General features: G+C 32.9%; 3 protein-coding genes across 4 annotated transcripts; all 3 read right to left on the bottom strand.

The window, feature by feature from the left end:
• Window positions 1-4,111: 4,111 nt before the first annotated feature.
• On the bottom strand, window positions 4,112-7,246 carry LOC133821923 (probable leucine-rich repeat receptor-like protein kinase At1g68400). The gene is made up of 2 exons (XM_062254100.1): window positions 5,846-7,246; window positions 4,112-5,015 (listed from the first exon to the last, which is right to left on the bottom strand). The coding sequence occupies exons 1-2, from the start codon at window positions 7,194-7,196 to the stop codon at window positions 4,342-4,344; spliced, it is 2,025 nt and encodes a 674-aa protein (XP_062110084.1). The 5' UTR covers window positions 7,197-7,246; the 3' UTR covers window positions 4,112-4,341.
• Window positions 7,247-17,523: 10,277 nt separating this feature from the next.
• LOC133821755 (PR5-like receptor kinase) lies at window positions 17,524-19,181 on the bottom strand. Its single transcript, XM_062253900.1, has 2 exons — window positions 19,173-19,181; window positions 17,524-18,777 (listed from the first exon to the last, which is right to left on the bottom strand). The coding sequence occupies exons 1-2, from the start codon at window positions 19,179-19,181 to the stop codon at window positions 17,599-17,601; spliced, it is 1,188 nt and encodes a 395-aa protein (XP_062109884.1). The 3' UTR covers window positions 17,524-17,598.
• A 129-nt stretch (window positions 19,182-19,310) lies between these two features.
• Window positions 19,311-25,126, bottom strand: LOC133821922 (LEAF RUST 10 DISEASE-RESISTANCE LOCUS RECEPTOR-LIKE PROTEIN KINASE-like 1.2). 2 transcript variants are annotated; one of them, XM_062254098.1, is made up of 3 exons: window positions 24,254-25,126; window positions 19,859-19,900; window positions 19,311-19,735 (listed from the first exon to the last, which is right to left on the bottom strand). In XM_062254098.1, exons 1-3 carry the CDS (start codon window positions 25,098-25,100, stop codon window positions 19,656-19,658), a joined length of 969 nt encoding a protein of 322 aa, XP_062110082.1. In that variant the 5' UTR covers window positions 25,101-25,126; the 3' UTR covers window positions 19,311-19,655. The 2 variants fall into 2 exon arrangements, with proteins under 2 accessions (XP_062110082.1, XP_062110083.1); XM_062254099.1 differs by lacking the exons at window positions 19,311-19,735; window positions 19,859-19,900 and adding an exon at window positions 21,460-21,701.
• Between the last annotated feature and the right edge of the window lie 1,669 nt (window positions 25,127-26,795).

Here is a 26,795-nt window from a genome sequence, read left to right as displayed (position 1 = left end):
GGACTCATTCTTGCCTCACCTCCATTAACGGACAAGAACTTCGAACAATGGCACCGAGACTTAATGATATCGATTGGGTCAAAGAACAAATCCAACTTTCTCAATGGATCTCTTCCCCAACCTCCCCCACTTCAATTCTTGGCACCTAGCAATGTTGCAATTAAATAATCATGTCTTGGATCATCCATTCGGTTTCCCTAGATATCAAGAGTAGTATCGTGTTCTTGAACTTTTCAGCTGCTATGAACCAACATTTCATGCTCCAGTGTCCCACCCTAACAGTCTACAATTACCTCATAAACACCAAGAAAAACCATGTCATGGCATATGATGAGCCCCGCGCAGTTGGAAGAGGTAGATATAATTACCACATATACCCAGAAATCTCATTAAAACATTGGAGAAGAGGGTCTCAATGGTTCTACATAGGCCGAGATTTGGCCATTGAAGTTGTCTCGGACAAAATTTACTTTCCCATTTTCCAAAAGTACTGACGAGCATTATCTTCCTACGTTTGTGAGTATCAAGTTTTGGGAAGGCAATTCCAACAGGAGTTTGACTTGGGTTGACTGGTCAAAGGGTGGTCCACACCCTGCTAGGTTCTGGAGGACTGAAGTCATGGTTGAGCTTTTGAAGGGTTTGAGGAATAATAATACTAATTGTGAGTATAATGACATGGTACCAATCTTTGCTTTTTATTTGCTAGGCTTGTCAAGTATGCCCCAAGAATATGCATTTCCATTAAGTTTTTGGATTGCAATTTAAAAAGAACAAAAAAAAAAAAAAAAAAAAAAGGTTTTGGACACACAAATCAGAGTGATCATTACTTATGGTTTATAACTTTTTTTTTTTTTTTGATTTTGTGTTTTGTCTCATTACCTAGTAGGACTCTGTATTTTGACAAATTACTTTTTAGACCATATATTTTGTAAAATAGTTAAAATAAAACCTTAAACTTAATTTTGATGAAGGAAAAATTAAATATAACAACACAGATTTTATTTTTATTCTGAATTATTAGTTTAGTAAATTATTTCTAATTTTAGTTGATAAAATATTGACCAAAATCGTGTTTACGATTCTATTTTAACAATTTTACAAAATATATGGTTCAAAAAATAATTTATTAAAATACAAAATTCAAACAAATAATAAAATAAAATACATAGTAAAAAAAATATTGGTGGTTCATTTTGTTCATTTGTTGATTTATTTGTATAAGCAAGTGTTGTACATGGGTAGGTACCCAATGATTATGTCAAATATGTTAATTTCCTTTGCTTTCTTTATTGTTGACCCCCCTTGTTCTTTTTTTTTTCTTTCGTATCTTTTTCCATATATAATTTATTTTGATTAAAGAGTACATGTTTTTACTGATCCAATTTCAGATTATTACTGCATGTTGTACAATTGTCATCTCCAATTTTGCAAGAATTAGTAAGATTATAATATAATAATTAGCAATGATAATTTTTTTTTTTAAATTAAATAAATCTTAATTAATAATTTTATAAGAAAACAAAATATTTTAAATAAATAATATAACATCAAATTAGAATCATTCAAAGGTTCTATGTGTTTTTTCCGATTATCTGTTTTAAAAAATTCATTTTTGGACCTTATATTGTAAAATAATTCAAATAGACCCTTAAACTCAATTTTGATGAAAAAAAATTAAATATAACAACACAATTTTTAAGTAGAATGATTTTATTTTTGTTCTGAATTATTAGTTTGGTAAATTATTTGTGATTTCAGTTGAAAAAACTCTGATCAAAATCTAGTTTAGGGTTCTATTTAAACAATTTTACAAAACATATGATCCAAAAAATAATTTATCAAAACATAAATTCTGAACATGTTACGAGAAAAAATGGAGGTTGAAAAAATATGATGAGACAAGTTAAAAATGATTGTAACCATCAATATTTGACTAACATTGAGAATAGGGCTGTGCAGAAACAATCCGATCCAATAACAAACCGACCGATCCAATGTCAACCGACCGCTAAAAATTGGATATCCAATCATGATTGGACTGGATCGGATGACATTTTTAAAAATCCAATATTGGATCGGTCGGTTCTTGGATGACATGCAAATCCAATGGATCCAACCGACCGATCCAATCCAATAATGATCCAATACCATCCAATTAATATTCAAATAAAAAAATATTATATTTTTTTTAAAGTTAAAATATATTATATTTTATTCCATTTACTGCATTTTTATTATTTGGATGAGTAATTAGTGTTTTTATAATTGAAATAATATATTTTTTTTAAAAAAAATCAGCTAAATAAAGGTTTTAAAAGATCGGATGGATCCAATCCGATCCAACGGATAACCAATGGATGCATCCAATGGATGGAACCGGACCGATCCAATCATCCATTGGATCGGATCGGATCGGTTGGTTCAAGATGATTGGATCGGATCGGTTCCAAAAATCCAACATCCAATTGGATGATTGGATCAGATCGGATGGGCTTAAAAATATTGGATGTCATCCAATGAACACCCCTAATTGAGAACTTTCCCGCACTACATTATTAATAAAGTAATGGCTTTTAAAGGGTTTATTTTATGAGTTTATACTTTTTTAGATCTTGTATTTTGTCTTATTATCTGTTTGGACCTTATGTTTTGATAAATTACTTTTTGAACTCTGTGTTTTCTAAAATAGTTCAAATAGACCCCTAAACCGATTTTGATCAAAGTTTTTTGAACTAAAATCACAAATAATTCATCAAACTAACAACTTGGAACAAAAATACAGTCATTCTGCCTAAGAACTGTATTGTTATACTCAATTTTTTGTTCATCAAAATCAGGTTTAGAGGCCTATTTGAACAATTTTACAAAACACAGGGTCCAAAAAATAATTTGTCAAAACACAGAGTCCAAACAGATAATGAGTCAAAACACAGTATCTAAAAAGTATAATCCCTTATTTTATTTTTTAATTTCTCAATGGTTTAATTTATCAAATGGAAACAGTCCTTAGAGCAACTCCAACGGGAGGTTGCTTAAATTGTCGAATCAAGACTTTTTTATTAAGGTTAACTTATCAAAAAAAAGAAAAAAAAAATGAAGGCAACGTTGCCACTGCTAGGCAACGTTACCAATTTTCTTTTAAAACAATTTCTCCTCCTCATTTACCAATACTCACTTCGAATAAGTATTTCCCAAGCAACTCCAGTTGGAGTTGCTCTAAGTGGGAAATAACTGTATACTCCGAACCTTTTTCTTTCCCAATTCATATAATTCATACATGCACGGTAATCAAGGGCAGCTACCACCTGGTTTTTTTGACTGCTTTACTAGTTTTTGATAATTTACATGAAATGACCGAAGCCCTTTATGAACTTTATTGTGTTATATTTTCCACAAAACATGAATGTGAGGGAAAAGAACAACATTAGTTACCATACACAAAACTTTGTCTACCAAAGTGGTAATACTTATAATTAAAATATCCCACTATAGAGGAAGATCTTTGGTTTATATAATACTTATAACTAATTGTTGTCTACTGAAAATCATCTGAAAATAAAAAAGTATCAGCAAAAGTGGAAAAAAACTAGAAAGTAAATACTTAAAACTCGTTTCATATAACATTAACCTAAAGAGAACTACAGGTGTCTAATAGCGCAAGTAGGTTGTATATCATTATTGATTCAATTCAATATCGAGTCCTACTTATTTAGAGTCTTACTTATTCTTATTTAGAGTCTTACTTATTTGGAGTATCGCTAAAAAAGCATGAAGTATCACCTCATTTGATGTTATACTTTAAAATCACAAAAATTATAAAATATCACTTCATGTGGTGTTAGAATACTTAAGATCACAAATAGCAACACTCTAACCTAAATTGTCCAAGAAAAATGCCGGAAGTCTCTTTTTTAATCAATCACTAGGCACCTACCTAACATGTTTATGAAATAGTCAATTTTAAAAAATGTCTGTAATTTAGTACCTAACATGCTAAATCAACCCAGATTCAGAATTAAATATCCAAGAAAACCTAAGCACTCAAAGCAACCAACCAAGAAGAAAAATACTAATCTTTTCCAACTAGTGCTTCTCGTCACACTCACATGCAAAACAGCCAAATTTGTAGTATAGAATTGATTTGTCGATTGCTTTAATATAATTAGGCTGACTTTTGAGGTTATAAGACAAACTACAAATAAGAATGTGACCAAGACCAAAAATAAATAAATAGCTAAAAAAGCTAACAAAAAACCGTGATTTACAGCGCACACAAAATGGTGTCTTTTTCATACTACTTCTACTATGTAAAAATGAAATAGTGATCTTCCTCAAGCCATATCACTGACTCGCTCCACACGTGCCCTCCGATACCGAAGGTGACTCGGAGACCGAGTCCACGGCGTCATGACTCGGTGACACCTCAGCCCCGCGGATCTCATCGATCATCTTGATGACCTGGCTCATCCTGGGCCGTTGATCAGGAGCAGCCGTTGTACACGTCATGGCAACCTGAAGCAACCCAACCATCTCTTCCTCGATATCCTTGTACCTCATGAGCTCCAAATCAAAAACCTCCGCCGTCCACTCCTCTCTCACGACGGACTGGACCCATCTCGGAAGGTCCACGACCCCACCGTACCCGCACCCGGGCCCACCGCTTTCGACCACGGAAGGACACTTGCCAGTCAGCAGCTCCAAGAGGAGGACCCCAAAGGAGAACACGTCGGATTTCTGCGTTAGCTTCCGACCGTCGTTTGACTCCGGCGCGCGGTAGCCATTGGATCGTGGAGCGTTTGAACCCGAAGATGGGGCACCGAATAGGGATAATCCGAAATCGGAGACCTGGGCATTGCCCGTTTTGTCGATTAGGATATTGGTTGACTTGATATTGCCATGAATGAGCCTGAGGGACTTGCAGGAGCTGTGAATGAAAGCAAGACCTCGTGCTGCTCCAGCGGCGATTTTCAACCTTGTAGTCCAGTCCAATGGAGTTCTTCCAGGGCCTCGGTTACCTGGATAAGTTCAGAAATGGCCCAAGTCAGAAATGTCACAACCAGCCCATAAAGGACAAAGACCACGTCCAAGGTCTAGGAAGCTTAGCGGTATAGCAGACAGTCTGAGCTTCTTCCCCCTGACTTATTTTTTGGGGTATATAAATATAAACAAGAGGGAATAGATAGGGTCTAGAGTAGGAAAAGAACAAAAAGAAAAGAATAAAAACAGAGTTAATTCAATTATGTTAAGATAAGAGGCAATAATATAAACAATAGTGGGACAGTCTGGATTGGCATAATACTTTCTCAATTCCCAAATCGTAATTAAGCTTTTGCAGAGACCCGGCAGCTTTGTGTCGTTGTCTAATGATAAACTCTTGCCTTGTGTCGATGTTAATGCCAAACAAATATGGATAAAAGTGCTAATAATTCAAAAGAAAATAATCTGAAGCGACTGAACTAAAGGACTAAAATGAAAGACCCCACAACATAGACACCGTGACAAAACACGTCCCTTTCCAGGCTAACACAACACAAAGACAAAAAATTTCTTAGAACGGCCTGGCTAACCCAGCCAAATCATTAAAGACTATTGTTTTTCAAAGCTTAATAAAAGAAAAATCAAACCGCTACGGGGGACCTGTATCCCTGTTCGCCTACCCGATCAACAATGGATTATTAAGACTAGGGATGTGTAAGTAATTATCAATGTGACGGTGAACTTTGTAAGTTCAGCTGCTGAGAAAACTACGAAATTGATCTTGAAAAGAGAAAATGACGATCAATCAAACAAGAAAATCTAGATGAAAATAACGTACAATAACAGATTTGAGCAAAAAAAACCTTACCGTGTAGTAACCAAAACAAGCTCCCATTAGGCATGTAATCATAGACCAACAACTTCTCTTCACTCGCGAAATAATAAGCCCTCAAGCTAACCACATTGGGATGCCTGAGCCGCCCAAGAACCTCCATGTGCTGCTCAAACTCTCTCTTCCCACCAATCTGAGCGTCCTTAAGCCTCTTCACAGCCACAACATTGCCGTCGTCGAGGACAGCCTTGTACGCCGTCCCAAACCCGCCTTTTCCCAACATCTCCGCCGAGGCTCTCAGCAAATCTTCGAGCTCAAAACGCCTAACCCCTTCGAAGAAAACCATTTGACCCCTCTCGAACCCGGGTTGGGCAGGGTACGGACTCGACGAGTAAACAATCTTCTCGCTGTCAAGTAGTTTCGAGCTTTTTCCTTCTCGCATCTTGGCCGAGTAGTTCCGCCAGAAGTAGCAGTAGAGGAATATAGAGATTACGATGAGGACCAAAATATCGCCGAGTATTATGGCAATAAGAGCTAGTGGGGTTATCTTAGCTGTTTTGTTGTGGTGAGTGTTTTCCGAATGGCTGGGCGTTGAGTTAATCACCGGGAGCGAACTTGGAGAAGATGATACCACTGTTGGATTACCGGACGGCATAACTGGCGACGCAGTGGCTCCGCCCGATCCTGGTTTAGTCGGATTGCTTAGGACCTTGCAGCTTTCCATTGGAGATCCACATAGTTTTGGATTTTGGGAAAAAGCGGATTTTGGGAAACTTGAGAAAGATTTAGGTATCTCACCAGAGAAACTGTTCCCGGTGATGTTGAAGTCTTGGAGATTAGGAAGGACTAGGCCGGGGATGGACCCGGAAAACCGATTCTCCTCTAGACGAAGTGTCAACAGGTGAGTCAAACGGTTAACAGTAGCAGGAACCTCACCGGACAAGTTGTTGTACGACAGATCGAGACGGTAGAGCCGGGCAAGAGAAGTTGCAGACGCCGGAAACTCGCCGGAGAAGTCGTTATGCGACAGAAAAAGGAGTTTTAGAGTTGTGAAGCTGGAGAGATCCGGAATGTGACCCGAGAGACGGTTCCGCTTGAGACTCATAACTCGAAGCTCAGTTAATGCGGTGAGTGGCTCGAAAGAACCCCGAAGATCGAGGTTCTCTAGAACGAGCCTAGAAACCCGGTGGTCGATGCACGAGACGCCGGAAAAGCTGCACGGGTCCGAGCTAGAGTTCCAATCGGAAAGCCTGTTGGACACGTCCGACTTAGCTTTGAACGCCATTAAAGCTTCCAAATCTGAGCTAGAAGAAGCTCGGGTGAAGAAACCATTCAGAACTAAGAAAGAAAAAACTAAAAACAAAAAATAAAGTGTTCTCTCCGCCATTGTTTCTCCGCAACTGAGAGAGAGTTTAGTCAGTGTGGTAGTAGAAGTAGTTGAAAAATGGTCTGGTTTAGTAAACAAAAAGAAGGGAGAAAGGGGTATTGGTGTAATTACAAAAGCATGAGAAGGGTATTATCGGAACAAAAAGTAAGTATACTAACTCCCTGGGCAACGACGTGATTCATCCATCGTAAGGATGAAAAGACAAGAGCATGCAGCGGCGCAGTGATCAAGAGCGAAAAGACAGTCGTACCCTTCGCCATTCGTTTTGTTTTTTCTACGGGAGACGAGGTAGGGTGTAGAGAATTTCGCATGTACCGCGGATCAGAGGAATAGTCGAAATAAAGTGAAGTGTCAAAACGACATGACACGTGTGAAGTGGATTGGGTCATATTTTAATGTGGTATTTATTTAAGACAGAGGAAGACGCTCCAGCAATCATGGCAAACGGCAGCTCTATGCTGCTTTTTTTTTTGCATTGTCGTCCGTAACATAAATGTGTATGTCATCAGACGATCTTTTTCCGTACTCTATATCTCTATAGACGACCGCATCTCAACTCCTGACACGCGTGGACGACTTCACACGTTTTTTCAATCTATAAACGCTGGTGTTGGGTAAAAACTCCAATGTTATTTCAACGGTTAGTTATGAAAAATAGTAATGATAAGTCCACCAAGATTATGTTTGGTAGAGAGGAGTGGATGGATAAGAGTCGAGGGAGAGAGAATCCCTTGTTTGGTAGGAGGGAGAGATGAATGGAGATGAGAGATGGAGGAAATTATTTCTTTTTAAATTTGGGTTTATTTATTTTTGGACATGTGTTTATTTCATTATTTGTTTGGATTTTGTGTTTTGATAAATTATATTTTAGACCTTATGTGTTTGTAAAATGGTTAAAATAAAACCCTAAATTCAATTTTGGTCAATGTTTTCTCAACTAAAATCACAAATAATTTACCAAACTAACAATTCAGAACAAAAATAAAATCATTCTGTTTAAAAACTGTGTTGTTATATTCAATTTTTTATTCATCAAAATTGAATTTAGGTTCTATTTTAACCATTTTACAAAACATATGGTCCAAAAAATAATTTATCAAAACACAAAATTTAAACAGGTAATAGGAAAAAACACAGGGTCTAAAAGAGTATAAACCCTTTAAACTATTAAAATTCAATCATCTTTTTGTTTTTGGAAGGATTCAAGAAAAAAAACAACCAAAATATGTAAAATAACATTATTATCATTTTATACAAGTAAAAAATATTTATATTACAAAATGTAATATGGTAATTTGAATAATGATTCTCATCTTCATTTTTCTAACTTCATCTCTTATATCAAATAACATAAAGAAAAACTAATATTTTCTCCATTATCATAATTTTTATTTTATTTAAACTCCCTATCCATCCTATTCTCCCTCATTCTTACCAAACATACCCTAAAATATTGCACGAATTTATGTCAAATAGTTTCATTTAACAAATTAAATAAGAGTAAATTTTCATTTTCAAGATGTTTGAAATATTTTGATGCACTAGATTGGATAAATGTGAGCATAATTTATGCCAAATTCACAGCAAACAAAGAGGAAACTCCTTAATCGGGAAAATTATCTCCACATTTCAATTTCTAAATATCAATAATTATTCTTTAAGCATTACAACAAATCTAAAAAAATGACAATATATAACAAAATAAAATTCTAGACTCATATTTGAAATGTGAATAACTTTGTCAAAAGAGCGTGTTTGCATAATCAAAATTACTGTGTTAAGATTCTCTTTCATATTACTGTATCTCATAATGTGTCCAACTAATATAATTTTGACACCTAATTTAATTTTTTGACACATCATATTACTAGGGCAACCGTTTTTAATGAAAGAAAAATTAAATAATATATTGATTAGACACATTATAAGACACGTTAAGGAACTTCATTCCCAGTTATGCTATTCTGATAAGCTTAATTTAGCGAAGTGAAAACGTCTGATATTGCAACCAGGTTTTACTTACGAATCTTCAGTTGCTATCAACGGCTCAAAAAGTTTGAAACTTTTTGATATATTTTAAAATGTAGTGAGTCTCAGACTCTGAAATCATTAATATGTTTTATTGTTTAAATTAATACTGTATTAAAACATACATAAATAGTCATGTTGGGTTCTAACGTCTCTGTCCATAAAGAAGGGACCATTAAGTTGGATTGGAGCTCATATAAGAGAATGAATTAATTATGAATAAATAAAAACTAAAGGACAGTAAGTAACTTGTAGCTAAGAAAATCATTATTTGAAAAGAAAAAAAGACTGTCGTTTACTGCGTTTGAAGGTAAGGAATAAAGGTTTGGTCTTTTTGTTGTTCTCGAAATCCAAGTTCAAGTTGTGCCATTTTTGCTTGCTTTTGCTTTTTTGCTTTATGATTATCTAGTATCTACGTAAAATCAAGCCATTTCTTTCTTCCTGACAACTTTTGCCTTTGCTTCATTATCTAACACTTCTCAATTCTTTTATTCTTCTACTATATACAATTATTTAAAAAATTAAAAAAATAAAAAAATTCTGATGCTTTGGACAGTCATTACCTTTCTATCTACCTCTCTAGGTTTCTTATTTGTTTTTTTCCAAATTCAAATGTGTTTTAGGTAATAGTAACCTGTTATTCTACATCAGGTTGTATTGTTTCCTGATGTAATTCTTGAACTCATCGTCCTTTTGTGCATTTTTAGGATAGTAAAATGGTGTGATGTTTTTAGTATTTTTATTATAGTAATAAGAAGACAAAAAAAAAAAAGAATGTAAAGATAAAGCATATCTCTTTATCTCTCCTTTATGTTTGGTCACATTTGTTTCACACATAATCCAATGTTTCACGTTTTGGAAGTTATGGACTCTTCTTTAATCTAATTCAAAATTACAAGAGTTTATGATTGGTATTTTGGATTCCATTAATTTACCAAACCTAATTATTACAATTTTCTAGTCGATTGCAATTTGACAATGTTACACCAAAATTTTGAGATTAAATAGATAGCATCGAAATGTAGACTCGTAAAGATTAAGCTCGGGATTAACAAGTGTTAGCAGTACACTTGTACAAATTGTCAAACGGTTCCAGATTTGTCATCAGCGCCCGAACATGAGTTGCAGGCTCAAAAATATCAACATTCTCCGAGGGATGAATTCGATTGACTTAGCGAGCGAGTGAGGAGGCGACAACTGGAATGATGAGCTCGAAGTTTGATTGGTCTCGAAAGCGCGTCAAAGCAATGTTCAAGCTCGATGACACGTTTACCATACGAAAAAGCTGTTAGGAAATCTCTATTTGTTTGAGATTCATTAAAATCGTGTGTTGAATCCCTAGTTTTATAGGATCATCATTTAAATAACGCATTTAAGTTGTATTATGATAATTATTCGAATATTTATTAATTTATATATTTAATTGTAACTTCTTTGAATTGAGGAATATATTCTTACAATCATATCAATAAATAGCATGGATCTGATCATTTGTAGACATGTACAATTTTGTACTGAAAAGAGACTCTGCCAAATTGCTTTCACTTGAAGCTTTCACAAAGAGTTTATAATAACAGTGTCTTGTGGACGTAGACAGATTATAACTGCTGAACCACGTTAAAAATCTCTGGTTTTTTCTATCCTTTTTAAATTGATTGTTTATTGCTCTACATAATTCAGTTGACGAAAAATGGTAACAAACAATTTTACATTTCGAAGATGATATTAGCTTATAAAATGGTATTTCAATAATATATGTGTGTGCATTATTATGTCATTTATAAAATATTCATTTGGTATAAATAGAGTATAATTATTAATAATAAATCATTTTCCCAAAAGAAAAATAAATAATCAATATTTAAATTAATAGGAAAAGATTACACGTACACTAAATGTAGATGCAGTTAGTTAGTAGACAACTTTAATTATGATTCGAGTTATTCGATATATTCCTAAACGCTCTCCAAAGCAAAATAGTAATAAAATAAATGTATGATTAAATTAGAAGTAAATATAATACAAATAAATTTTGACTAAGGACTTCAAACTCCAAGTCCCCACTTCAAATTTTGGCTGGTTAGTACAGTAATTAGATCCTAAAATAATGTGACAAAAATATTAATATTTTCGTAACTATACAACCTTCAACTATTTAATATTTTCTAAAGATAAAACTATTTTATATATATATTATATTTTCTTCCCTCAAATTATAATTAATTAAGTAAACTTTAAGCTTTTTTTTTCTTCCCAAAATGATAGACACTCAACTAAAGGCAAATTCCTCTGCCACGTGGAATTGGGATAAGCAATCCTAGCTAATCTCACGTGTGAAGACAAATTAAGCTCAATGTAATTTTAACTATTAATTTTATATATACATATTATATTTATAATGTTAATATAGTTGGAAAGAAAGAAAGTTGTAAATAATTTAAATATATATTTGTTATCCCAATTTCCTGCCTTGGGCCCGGGACAGTGGTCCAGGCCCGCTAACTGGGCAATTGGAGTTGGGCCCAGTCCAGGCCCGCTTGGCAGGGAATGACCGGCATCGACGGCCCAAGTGTGGGTCCAGACTCGAACGGTGTCCAGGAAGGATGATCCAGGACGATCATCTGGGAGACATATAGCTGGTTAGGGTCACGATCGAAATATATGCAAACGGTCCCGGAGCCTGGTAAACGATCCGGGCCTACGGTAAACGAAGAGGGACAGAGGTTGTAATGCCCCAAATTTCCTAATAAGGTTTAGGACTTTGATTAGGAGGCCGGGAGGGCCATAATTGATTTATTATAGCATGTAATGATTATATGCATGTTTACGTGAATTATATTATTATATGAAGGTGAATGCATGCATATGGGTTCATGTATTAATTATGAGGGTATTTTGGTAATTTGGCCACTGTGGGCGTAATTGTATATTTTGGGTGCATGGTTGTGATTAATTAATATAGCCACATTATAAGGTGGATTGGTTCGAGCTATTTGACATGAGACGATCATGAGATGTAAGTGTTCGGTCTAGTCATAACGGGTTTAAGTTCGGGGCTCGGGGTGAGTCTCGAGGTGATATTAATGATTATAGCGTTACCGGGGATTTTAGGGTAACGGGATATGAATTATTGATGTTTGAGGATATTGAGATTAGCAGGAATTGGGAAGCGTTAACTATGTGATTAGTAGTGAAAAATGCACATTTATTTATTTTAATTGTCAAAATAAATTAAGTTTTAATTAATATTTTCATAGAATTAATGTGATATATTCTTACATTGGAAATATTTGATTTTAATTTAATTTATTTATATTTTGTAGAAAATAAAGTGTATTTTGGCACTTGGAAACACAGAAAAAAAAAAGAAAGCAAGTAGGGAAGAAGTAGAATTGAAAATGTAGTGGAATTGTGGCATTTTTGAAGTAATTTTGCCCAGGCCCGTTTGGCCCAAGCCCAGCGATCCCCCACTGCCAGCGCGCCAAGTGGCGCTTCCTCCTCGCGCCACGCGTCCTTCAGCAGCCTCTTGACTCATATGCAAGCTGACCTCTTGATCCTCACTCCAACGCCACTTCAGTCTTCCTTCAACAAACATACAGCTGAGCCCAAACCCCAAACGCAGGCCCAAATTCTCCTTCAGCCAAGGATCCCAAGCCCAGCCTCCTTCACAAGCTCCTCCAGCAAGCCCAACTTCCTTCAGCCCTCTCCCAGCTAGCGCCACGTGGCCTCCTCTCATTGGCTGCCCATGGGTCAAAACCCTCATCTACATCAGCCACTTTCAACCCATATTTTGTGGGTATTGGGCCTTGCAAAATTACCATTTTGAGCTTTAAAGCTCATCTTTTTTGGTACTTTTGAAAAAGGGCATTTGACCATACACCAAAATAGCTAGGGTAATATTAATAATAAGATTTGATTTTTTTAATCATATTTTATTATTAATATTTCAGAATTATTTTGTAAACCCCATTTTGTTGTTTAATTTCTTTTTAGTCTTTTTCTCCATCTATAAATAGGGACACTCTCTTCACATTTGGTATGTAATAATTAGAGTAGAGAAACTATAGCAAAATTTCCACTCACTTTCTTCTCATATTTTCTTCTTAGAATTTTGTGAGAATCATGAGCATAATGGCCTAATCTTCCTAGGAAGGTTAGGGATGATTCCATATGCAATTGATGTTATTTTGCTACTTTGATTTACTATGTTCTTAATGTAATATATTTGAGTTATTTATGTTCTTTCATCTCTATCTTTATTTTATTATCTCTATTTACTTATGCTAATAGTATATAGGATTAGTCATGCTCTTTCTATGTGCTTCTAATTAGTAAAAGTAATATTGATACATGATTTTATGTCTAATCTTCTATTGCATTATTGCCCTTAGGTATTTTGTCATTTTTAGATTTTTCATAAGATTAACATTATGCTTTTAAAGTAAAGAACTTTATAACTCAAATGAACTTTTGTTAGAAAAACTATGGACTTTAATGTTAGATTTTCCAAGTAAATGTTGGGATGTGAACTATTTACTTGTGTATTTTTGTAAATCAAGTAACCAAGTAACTAAACAAGCATATGGATGATTCTTGAAACCTTTCATTTTCTCAAACTCTTGATTACATCTTACCTTTATTTCACTTATCTCATTTTATCACTTTATCAAAATACAATACCAAAATCTCAAACATCTTTCCATTTACAATTTTATTTACTTCTTGTTACTAACTTTTTGTGTCATTTTCTACTAACCTTTTGATTTTAGGTTACCTCCTTGTGGATCGACCGCCTGATTATACTACAACCACCGCTTAGTGGTTGTCACATTTTGGGCGTTAAACACTATGATTAACGGGGTAAGTGAAAAGTTCCAATTCTACCCTTGAAATGGTTATGGAGACTTTAAGTGACTTAAGGGCAATTTGGTCATTTGGAGTTTGGATATATATGACTTAGGAGGGCTGTAGAAAGAACAGGGCAAAACAGAGTTGTCTTCTCTTCTACCCGTACACCATCCCTCACCATCTCTTCTTTGGTGTTCTTGAGGCCATCTTGAGGTTTTGAGCTAGGAAATCAAAGGTGGCAGCTAGGGGACTTGTTTCAACCATTAAAGGGGATTCAAAGTTGTGTTAGAGGTGAGTTTTATTCATTGAATTCAGGTGGTACTCTGTTTTCTTCTTTGGTTTTTCAACTTTGATTTCTTGTTGGAAGTTTGGATTTAAAGGGGTTTTGATGGGTGATAAGATTGGGTTTTGATGAGGGGAGGTTATGGGTGATGTCTAGGGGTGAGCCGCGGCCCATCAAGGCAGATTTGCCCAAAAATGGGTTTTTGGCCTAGGGATGCTAGCTTAAGGCCTCGGGGTTGATCCTCGTACCCGGTTAAGTGGGGATTGATGTCCCGGAGGCTAGATATTGGTTTGGAAACTTATGTTGACCATTTTTATTGATGGTATCTTATATTTGGTTATGACTAGGTGACCGCTAAAGGACTAAGGGTTGATTGTTCTCAAGGGTTGTTCTTTAAATCATTCTAGCTCGACTTTGAGGTAAGAAAACTGCACCCTGCGTATATGTGACATGCATGACTATTATGATGCATGTTGGTTGATTATTATGTATGACATGCATGACTATTCTTGATGCATGTTGGTTGACTATTAAACGTGGCATGCATGGCTGTTATTGGTGCATGTTAGATTGCTGGATATATTGCATATGATGCATGAGAAACATGTGATTAGGACATGCTTTGTATACTGGGTATGATATTGTTCAAAGCTTGAGCCTCTGTGGTTGTGCATGGTCCTAATTGTACTGGTATCTGTTTAGTAAGCATGCTAAATACCTTGTTTATGGATATTGAACATGTGGTGTACGATTGGTGGCATGACTTACTTGTGTATGGCACTGACTAGTCAGGGACCGACTCTAAAGTCGAGAATCACGCATTGAATGGCTCTATGGCATTAATGCTAGACCGACCCTAGGGTCGAAGAACTTATAAGCGCTTGCCTGGTCTACGACCAGATGACTATAGCCAAGGTATATGACCCCGGTGACCGTTTGTCACATGGCTAGGGGACGTTGTCCATAGCTTCGACTCTAGGGTCGAGAGGAAGGTTATGTTGGTGACCAACCACCATGCACCTGTCCTAATTAAACTTATGAAAGGATCACTTATCAGTTAAGCCCTGGTGACCCTATCGTCACATGGCTAGAGGGAGCGATGCTCGTTATTGTGACTTTTGGCTATTGTCACCTATTTGCTTGGACTGACAGTCCTGAATGGTTATTATGATCGTTATTGATATTATATCATGCTTTATTGTGTTTTCTTGCTGGGCTTCGGCTCACGGGTGCTACGTGGTGCAGGTAAAGGCAAGAGGAAGCTGGACCATCCTTGAGTTGGAGAGCTTAGGTGATGATGTGTACATATGCAGCTGCTCGTCCGCCACGACCGAGGTTTAAAGTGGAACTAGGGTTGAACCCTGTTTTGCCGCTTAGAACGGTCTGTTGTAAATATTTTCTGTAATAAACTCTAAAATTATATTTTCGGGATCCCAATGTATATATTAAACGTTCTAGTGAAACGTTACATCTTAACCAAAATGTTTAATCCCTAAACCGCTAATCATACTTAGTTACACGTTTTTGGCCAAATGACTCGATTAGCGAGTTTAGCACTGTTTACAAGGCACACCGTAACGGTCCCAGGAGTTGGGGCGTTACAGAGGTAAACGAACCCGGGTCAAGTCCTCAGCGTTGGCAGGAAAAAGCATCCGTGACCCTGAAGCCGCCCCATGACGCGTGGGGGTTGTCCCCACTTTTCACCTGCGGAAAATGCCACATCGGGATTGCACGCCGCTGGTTTAGACCTACGCTGCTGCTACACTGATTGATTTTGTCCCCTGAATTTGCCTTGTAACTCGGAATGCCCAGACCAAAAGCCCCATTTTGTCGGGCGAAATATAGGCTTTGGGCTGCCCCAGTGGGCTTTGATCATTATTTGTCTTTTATATTTTTATCCTTTGTATTGGGCTTCCGATAGAGAAGCCATGGGTATTTATATCCTTGTTGGGCCCGGGTCAGCCCGGCCCAAGCCCAGTACTCCTGTGAGCCTATAAATACAGGTGACAAAGCACTGGAGAAATGACCTCTCTTTGGCTTGTATACAGTTACTTTGCTAAAACATAGAGAGAAACTCCATTGTTAAAGACTTTCCAAGCTCTAATACAACTGTCTCGTGGACTAAGGCTCGTTAACACCCCAATCACGTAAAAACCTTGTTTATATCTTCTAAATCCCATATCATTAATCTCGCTTACTTTTTATTAATATAGTTTCCGAAAATCTCGGTAAACAATATTAAATAAATAAATGAAGTGTCTTAAAATAATTTGTAGAACATGAAAGAGACAGAAAATTAGGGACATCTGATTTTTTTTCCTCAACTGGCCTATAATAATGCTTCTTCTTCTTAATTTTATATTGAAATTTAAGATAATACGTGTTTTGAAACATTTTGTTATTGGTCGGATGAATGATTAATCTTTATTTTATGGAGAGAAACTACTATCAAGTTCATATTTATATAATTTTTTCTTGGGTTTATACCTTTTAGGACCCTGTGTTCTTCCGGTTACCTGTTTAGACCCCGTGTTTTGAAAAATTTATGTTTGGACCCTATATTTTTTAAAATTGTTCAAATAGACCCTTAAACTCAATTTTGATGAATAAAAAATTGAATATAACAATACAGTTTTTAAGTAGAACGATTTTATTTTTGTTCTGAATTGTTAGATTGGTGAATTATTTGCGATTTCAGTTGAATTTTTTTTGACAAAAATCGGGTTTAGGGTTCTATTTGAACCATTTTACAAAACATAGGGTCCAAAAAGTAATTTGTCAAAACATAGGGTCCAAACAGGTAATGTGACAAAACACAGGGTCCAAAAAAGTATAAACTCTTTTTCTTTCTACAAACAAAAATCAACCTAAGAGTATTCTTCATTGTTATATATTTTTACAAGCTTTTAAACTAAAGTAAATACTCATTTGATACATGTGTTTTATCTAAATACAACCCTGTGTATCTTATATTTTCAATAATACTCATCTGATACCTGTAATTTGAAATCGTACATATTTGGTACCAAACTTAAATTTTATCAATAAGATCAAACTGTCATCAATTATACGAGTTTCAAATTCAAATTTAATTAGTTAATTATATATAATTGATGACAGTTTGGTCATATTTTAATAAAATATTATTGTTTAAATTTGAGTCTAGAATACAAAATATTAAATATTATTAAAAACATAAGATGCTAAGTATATCTTTAGATGAATAACAAATTACACAACGAGTCAGGCACTACTAGAAATTTGAGGTCTCGAAGGAGAGGACAAGAAAGGCTTAGGTGGTATTGGCAAAGAGTTGAAGCTCATCACTTCCAACATTTCTATGACTTCACTCATGGAAGGCCTATCAGCAGGGGCGATCTGTACGCACCACAAACTCACAGTTATCATCTTCTTCACTTTCATTCTATCTTCTTCATCAACTATTTGTTCCAATCCCACTTCTTCATTCAACTCAAGACGCGTATAAATCCAATGAGGAAAGTAAATATCACTGTTATTATTATCACTTTTGGGGGTCACAACATTATGTCTCCCACCAATCATATCCAAAACCATCATTCCATAGCTATAGACATCGGACTTGTGCGAGACTCCACCGAAGCTTTTGCTGAAAATTTCAGGAGCAATATACCCAGCTGTGCCTCTTGGACCCATTATAGAGCTAACGAGACTCTCTGTTTTGGTACAAATTTTGGCCAGGCCAAAGTCTGTGATTTTGGGCACAAAATTTTGGTCGAGAAGAATATTATGAGGCTTGATATCAAAATGCAAAATTCTTGTGTTGCAGCCACGATGTAAGTATTCCAACCCTCGAGCAATCCCAAGTGAGATTTGATAAAGCATGTCCCATCCCAATTGGCTGCTCTTTTCAATTGGACTTTTATTGAATATGAACTTCTCAAGAGATCCGTTAGGCATGAACTCGTAGATTAGAGCTCTCTTTGAGTCTTCGAAACAGAAACCCAATAATGTAACAATGTTGACATGAGAAGTTTTGCTAATGGTAGCTACCTCATTGATGAAATATTCTCCATCATCATGATTATCATCGTCATATCTAGATTCATTCAAAATCTTCACTGCCACATCACAGCCATTGTCTAACTTTCCTTTGTATACCTCACCAAATCCTCCTCGACCTAGTTTTTCTGTGAAGGAGTTGTTGTTGATTATTTTCTTCACATCCAAATAGCTATATCTTCTAACTTGAATTGGTCCATAGTTACTTAGGAAAGCCTCCACGTTTTGATGAGTTTTGCTCACATTCTTCTTCTTATTCCAATTGAGAATATATGAATTGGTCGATGACTTCTTTCTCAAGCAACACAGTACAAATATTACAATTAAAATTCCAAGTCCAATTCCAGCTATTAAGGTAGCTGCAACCACAAAAGAACACAGCTTTTAGTAGTTTATATAAATAAAGGAAGTTATTATAACGCATTCATTTTTATTTATAACAGCAGTTCATTCATTTTATGTTTTCAGCACTTGGATAGATGTAATTCCAAATTTTTTTATATGACAATGTACATTGTAGCTATTTAGAATATCCTACAAATTTTCAAGAAATTCTGAATAAATTATGATACCGAAAATAGGGTTCAACTGTTTGAACATTGTTTTCGTTACTGTAAATTATTCAGAATTTCTTGAATTTGAAGGGTGTAGCTTTAACATCTCCGGGGCAACGTAATTTAAAAAAAAGAATAGCTTATTCCTCTGTATCTCATATGGGTTTCATAATTATCTCATAATTCATTAGAGACTTTTTATGAATGTCAACTAATAATTACAATATACATTGTCATATAAAAAAATTATCAAAGTATAAAAAATACAAATTGGTTGCACCGAGTAAAAAAAATAAATGTATTATAGTCACTTTCTATAAATATATACATAATTTGTCTTTCTTGTTAATTTCAACTGATCATGATCTTATCATTAATTGTTTAATTGAAATAATATACACAATTGCACCAGGATCTATATATATATATAAATCAAATATTAATAAAGTATCTATATTCCTATATTGTTTTTAATCAACTAAATTTGTGATATAATTGAATTATTGCACTCGCTGATACTTCATTAATTAATTTATTTGTTTATTTTGTATGTGTGTGTGAAAAGAAGGTAAAAGTTTAAAGTGATTTGCTGCATCAATATTTTATACCTAGCTAGATTCCAATAATCATCACCTCCATTAAAACCATATATAGTTTATTATATATGAAATACTTTTTTTTTTAGTAAAGTGAGATATAATTTCATCAAACACAATAAACAATGAACATGATAATTATTTTACCAATTAATAATGCTTTAACGACCGAGCTGTTTCCTGGTTTTTCTGCAAAAGAACCAATTTTTAGCACTGCCCTTATAAACTATATATATATATATATATTTTTTAAAAATGGTATAAAAGACACCACTTAAATATTTTTAATTATAAATAATATATAATAATTACCCATTGGTGTTTTGATGGCCGAGCTGTTTGTTCCTGGTTTTCCTGTAAAAGAACCAATTCTTAGCATTTATAAAAGTATTTTTGTATAAAAAAATCGGTACAAGAAACTATTAAATATTTTTAATTACAAATAATATACCCTTTCTCTAAGGATTTCTACTCATATAATACAAAAAGTACAATCCATTTCCATTTGGTCTGCAGCAACAAATTAATTAACTGATCAATTATATATATACACAGAACTAAAAACACACATAATTTTTGTTTCTTTTTTCTTTGTTTCTAATGAAAGATAGTACAAATTAACTAATAAAGGAATGTGAAATACATAATAGACAAATATTTTTATCTTGATATATATATATTTTTAATATTAGATGAAGCTTATGATAATGGGTGTATTTATAAAAAGAGTATTTAATAATGGTTATGTCTTCACTACGTTTTAAGAAATAACTTTTTTTTATGATATTAAATCGAGATACTAAATCGTCATAATCCATTAAATATCTTTGATGAATTATTAAACAAATTAATGTCACAAAATAAAGATTTAACAGTTAAAACTTACTTAATTATTCATAAATAAATATTGATATATAATAATTAAAATTTTAATCTATATATATATTATATTAAGTAAAAACAATATGCAAATGCATATTTGCTTAGTTTTAAAATTGTAAATATGCTTATTCAAATATGTATTTATTATTATTTTTTTAATTATCATATAAATTTTAAATAAACAAACAATATCATAAAAATAAATAAAATATATTTAATATAATGTATGACATAAATATATTAAAATAATTAGGGCAAAACATTATTTGTAATTTTAATAAAAATTGATTCATTTTTTTAAATATATAATACAATAAATTAAAGTTCTACAGTATATATAAATATTTATATTAATAATGTTTACATATATGATATCTAAACAAAACATAGACATAAATATATATTTGCATGACTACATGACATATATATATATAACTTACAATAATATTTTAAAAAAAATTAATAATATAATAAAAAAAGTCATAGTATAAAGTAATATATATTCATCAACTATTTTTAGTTTCTAATGTATCTCACAATATCTTTTGGTGAATTTGATGAAGAAAAAGAGCTTCAATCACTTGATAAAAAATAAACTTTCACGTAATTAATTTATAAGATAAAAAAATGATATGTATGGCTTTATTATTTTTAAATAAATATGATATAATTATTTAAATTATTATTAAATATCTTAATAATATCATATTTTAATTAATTAATTTTTGTTTAAGTTTATGTTTGTTCTAATTTTTTAATTTGGCAGTAACAACAAGAGATTACATATTATCAGTGAATTTTAAATTTAAGTTTGTTGTTAGTTTTTTTTTTTTGAAAAAAATAATTTGTTGTTAGTTGATAGTTGATAGTAGATTATATTATATTATATATTTAATATAATATTTTAAATTATTTTTAAATAATTATCATGGTAAAATATATCAAAAACTTATTTTAATTTGTTTAATTATTTATTTAATTTTAAGTCATATTTATCGTCTACAATTAAATATAAAAATAGTCGATTATATATAAGAATATTTTATTAAAATTAATAGAAAAAAAAAAGAACTTTAAAACCAACCATCCATACACTTTTTATATAAAAGAGATATATGGACGCTTTAGAGCCGAAACCCACACACACAATTTCTTCCTTATAAGCTAGCTGGCCTGACCAATGGGACGATGCATATCCAAGGGAAAATTAATGTCATACCTTAATTTATCATGAACCATTCATTTTGGTGGTCTTATTATAAGTCTGCAAAGTCTTTAGAGAAAAAATAAGACTAAGATAGAGACATATTACTCATTAATTAGACAGACAAAAATAAAAACACAAAAGCGTGTAGATTTTTCAAACAATTATACAATTTATCAAATTTTTAAGGGTTATGTTTACATGAGAAATGCTGAGGGGCACTACTGATCAATTCCACATAGATGTGACATATTGTTGTTGGTATAATTTAATATCGGGTCTCACATATTTTAATTTAATAAGTATTATGAGATATCGTGAAATAATCATAGACAGAGCCGACTCCTGAGCATTGGGGGGCCAAGGAAATTTTACAATATTTATATATAAAATGATATTTTTGTAAAATTATATGGTCTTTTTGTATTAAAAAAAATATATTTTAAAAAAAACGAGGTCTTTTTATTTGGGCCCTAGGTACAGGCCTAATCTGCCTATGCCTAAAGCCAGCCCTGATCATAGATAACATGTCATGTGGTATTTCACATCTTAAGATGTCAAATAACAACACCATTTTTATATTGTGTACATTATTCACATATATATTTACATGAATTTGTTATTTTAAAACACGTTACTTCATTTATATTAAATAGGTAAATTAATTGGTTGAATCGGGTTTGCAGTGCGGGGACGGTAAGAGAGTGTAATTTTAGGGGGTCAAAATTTTGAGCAAGGCCAAATGAATAAAACCATTTTTTTTTTTAAAATCACTATGTTTTAGTTATAAAATTATATATATCTCTTCTATATAATAAGTGTGTAGATAAAGTAAATTTTTTGTTTTAATGGTTTTTTATTAATGTGTAGATAACATAAATTTTTTGTTTTAATGATTGTTTTATTTTTTTAATGTTAATTTTAACGGAATATTTTTATATTTAATTGTAATTTGTAAACATTCAAACTTAAATAAAATAAAATAAATAATTAAAAAAATTAAAATATGATATTTTTGAGATATTTTACAATAATTATTTAAAAATAATAAATAATTAAACAAATTAAAATATGATATTTTTAAGATATTTTATAATGATAATTATTTTAAAATAATAAATAATTAAACAAATTAAAATATGATATTTTTGAGATATTTTACAATGATAATTATTTAAAAATAATCAAATCATGCGTTTTATAACTTAAATAAAATTTAATTAAACTCAAATTCACTTATTAAAATAATATTATATTAAACATATAATATAATCTACCGTAAATTAGTAACAAATTGTTTTTAAAAAAAACTAATAAGAAACTTAAATTTAAAATCTACGTGTAATATTTAATATTACATTAAATATATAATATATAATCTCTTGTTGTTCCTATCAAATTAAAAAATTAAAACAAACATAAACTTAAATAAAAATAAATAAATTATTTAATTAAAATAAGATATTTATTTTAAAATTTATATGACATTAATCTAAATTTAATAAAAATGATTAATAAATTCTATAAATAAAACTCTACAAAAGCACGCGAGATTTGATGCGTTTATAGTTTGAGTTATAAAATTTCAGTTACCTCTCCATATCCATATGAAAGAGTTATAAGTATATGAACACATGTTTGGCTAACAAATTAGTGCAAATTACGCTAATGATAGCTAGAGTTTGACTATATCATCCGCCATGACTAAAAATTGTAGTGTATTACCATATATATATATATATATCATACTATATAAAATAAAATAAAAAACTTCTCGAGAAATTAAAGTATAGAAAAACAAATATTATATATAAAAAAATGTAAATACACTCATTAATATATTTGTTATATATATAGGGGAGACTTCGTTGTAGCCGGAGCATTGTTCGGGCATTTAAATAATTTTTTTTAAAATTTTTTTTATGACAGTATATATTGCTGTCATTTAACATATCTTGTAAATTTTTAAAATTTTTTGAATAGTTTACGGTACCGAAAACAAAGTTGTTGCACTCGTGTTTGATTTTTGTATGCGTGTGTAAAATTCAATTGTTTGAACCTTATTTTTGGTACCGTAAACTATTCGAAATTTTTTAAAAATTTACAGGATGCCTTAAATGACAATAATGTACACTGTCGTAAAATAATTGGAAAGAAAAATTATTTAAATGCCTGAACCGTGCCCTGGCTGCACCGGTACTGCACCGAAGTGCTACCCTATATATATAATACTTTTATGGTGCTTATAGGTGTATACTTTTGTGTTTAAGGTTCGTGAACAGTTTTCGGCCTAATTTTTTTTATGATCAATGTTTATTGTAGTTATTTAGAGTATATTGCAAATTTTTAGGAAATTTCGAATACTTTACAAGGCTAAAAACTTAGTTCAATCAGATTGTTTCATGCGTGACTATTTTTTTTTATGTCACTAGAAAACAACATGGTTGAATCTAATTTTTGACAATGTAAATTATAAAAAATTTCTTGAAAATTAAAAAAAAAAACTATACACATATGTAAAAAAACACGAGCAGAAAAAATACTGAATGTATTCTTTGGTATGTACGATAGAATTATCAATTACCACGAGGTGGAAATTTATTGATAAAAATTTAACTCACCAGTACTATTATTAGCAGCACCAGTGTCAGTAGAATGAGTACCACAGCTCGAAGAAGTGGTTCCATTGGGACAGTAACAAGCACTATTCCCGTTCTCAAACCCACATCGGCCACCGCTTCTCTCACACTCGGTACACTGATCTATATCTCGTCCATTCCATGTCAGGCTAAACCCGTTCGTCAACAGCTCAGCATAGTTGACCGTTCTTATGGTTTGACCAGAACTCACGTCGTCATTCAACTCAACCGGTATCGCAACTTGAGCCTCGCAGTGCTTGTTCGACTCTTCACCAATTGTTCCCAACATATCGTCCTTTTGTACCAAAGCCACAAGGGAGTTACGAGTAGCAGTGGAATTCGATATTGATGAATTATCAACACAAGGACTTACGAAAGGTATTTTCTCCAAATCAGGAAGAAATGAAGTTGTTCTGCATCTGTAAAATATCACAACGAAGGCGTGGCTTGAACTATATGTTAAATTTCGATCAATATCAAATGTTACTTTCGGTTCAACGCAAGAAGCGTCAACGGCGTCGTTGTCGATCGCTAGTAGTCGAAAGGAGTGGTGTTCGTAGCTGATGTCTTTTATGAGGAAAGAAAACCCTTTGTTGATCGAAAAAAATGGTCTATTTTGTTTACAAGAGATTCTGAAGCTTTGGAGGCCACAGTAGTCTGCTCCTGCACCTTCGACGATGAAGGGGTAGCTTATTTTGGGAACGCTACCGCAGTTTGTTGGCCTGCAAGCTTCATATTTTGAGCCGCCTGTGACCGATGCAACTGACTCTGTTAGTGAATTGCAGAAGAGGGTAGTGATCCAAAGGTGGAAGAATGATTTCTTGTTCATGGTGATTTTTTTTTATTGGCTGTTGATTGTGAGATGAAAGTTGTAGAGGATTGTTGTTCTGGGGTCTCCAACATTATTGGGTGTAGATTGGTGAATTTAGTATGAGGTTTTATATATTTTGTTCTGAGTTAGAAGATGTAGGACCAGAAACCCAATATTTAAAAAAATATATATACCATTTTTTAAATACAAAATATCCGAAAATTTAAAAAATTATCATTTTATATATAAAGAAAATAACATATTTTGTATTAATTTCACACCACTCAACACCGGGCTTGAGAAATGTGCAGGGGAATTTTTTTAATGAGTTTCACTTTTAAGCCCTATTGGTGGGGCTCAGTGTTCTCGACCTGTGAATAGTTTTTGACACGATTTTTTTTATAATCGTCTATATTGTAGCTATTTAGAGCATCTTGTAAATTTTCAGAAAATTCCGAATAATTTACAGTACCAAAAACTAAGTTCAAACATGTTGTTGCACGCGTGACTACCTTTTTTTTATGCACGTGGAAAACAATACGTTTGAACCTAATTTTCGGTACTGTAAATTATTCGAAATTTTCTGAAAATTTGCATGATGCTCTAAATAGCTACAATATACACAGTCATAAAAAAAATCATACTAAAAACTGTTCACCAATAAAAAAATACTAAAAGTCCTACCAATAAAACTTAAAGTGAAACCTGTATAAAAATTCTCCTAAATATGTCATGGGACATAATATTGATTTTTCTTTAGGGAAGTAAGTAAGACGACTCTGACTTGGCTCAACTTCAACTACTTCATTTTACTTGTCATGATCTTTAAGATAATGACAAGTAAGAAAACCTTTGCCATTTGCTCCCATAGAAAAATGAAGATATTTGCCTCTTTATTCAACTTTTTTTTTCTTCTTTTTCCATATGTCCCCTGCCTTTTGTAAGCGTATTGATTTGGAGATGACTCTACCTCCATGTATCCAGGAAACTCCACTCTAAGAGTAAGTAAACCAAACCATTTTGAACGAAAAAAATAAGGAAAATTGTGGTAACCTATAAATGCCAGCTCCCCTTTGGCTTCAACAATTTCTGGGAACTCATACTTAATCTTCCTTTAGTTGGGTCATCACAAACATAGCTGGAACTAGTGGTGGGATTCGAACTCTTGACCCAAACGAGGAAGGATGACAGCAAAAACATCTCTACCACTACACCATACAATATGTGGTCTTTAGATGACTGCTTTAATTGCCTCCTTTGATTAATTAACCTTAATGTGCCAACATCAATGTCATATGAGTATCTAATATATTGTTTACATAACATCTTATTTAAAAAATATATAAAAAGTAAGTTATATTAATATTAAAAGGGAAATTTCACATTCTATCCATCATAGAGGGTACTAATTAAAAAATATACTAGGCATAATAAAGATTTCAAAATAATGTCACTCTACCTAAAATACCCTTGTCATTTTCCCTACTTCTCTCTTCTCTCTTCCCTCTCTCTCTCCGTTCATTCTCTCTCACCTCATGACACCACCATCCACGGCAATGATGCCACCACCAACACCAAAAAAAACCTCCATAATTTCGGTCACCTTGTAAAGATAAACACAATATACCCAAAGAAACATACATTTTAATGATTCTTTGAGTAGAGATTTATGGGTAATTAATTGTTTCTCAAATATAATGATGCTTCTTTCAC

This window comes from Humulus lupulus, chromosome 3 (assembly GCF_963169125.1).
Source record: "Humulus lupulus chromosome 3, drHumLupu1.1, whole genome shotgun sequence".
Lineage (NCBI taxonomy): Eukaryota > Viridiplantae > Streptophyta > Magnoliopsida > Rosales > Cannabaceae > Humulus > Humulus lupulus.
Note: the sequence above shows the minus strand (reverse complement) of the source record. Positions and strands in the feature narration are given on the sequence as shown.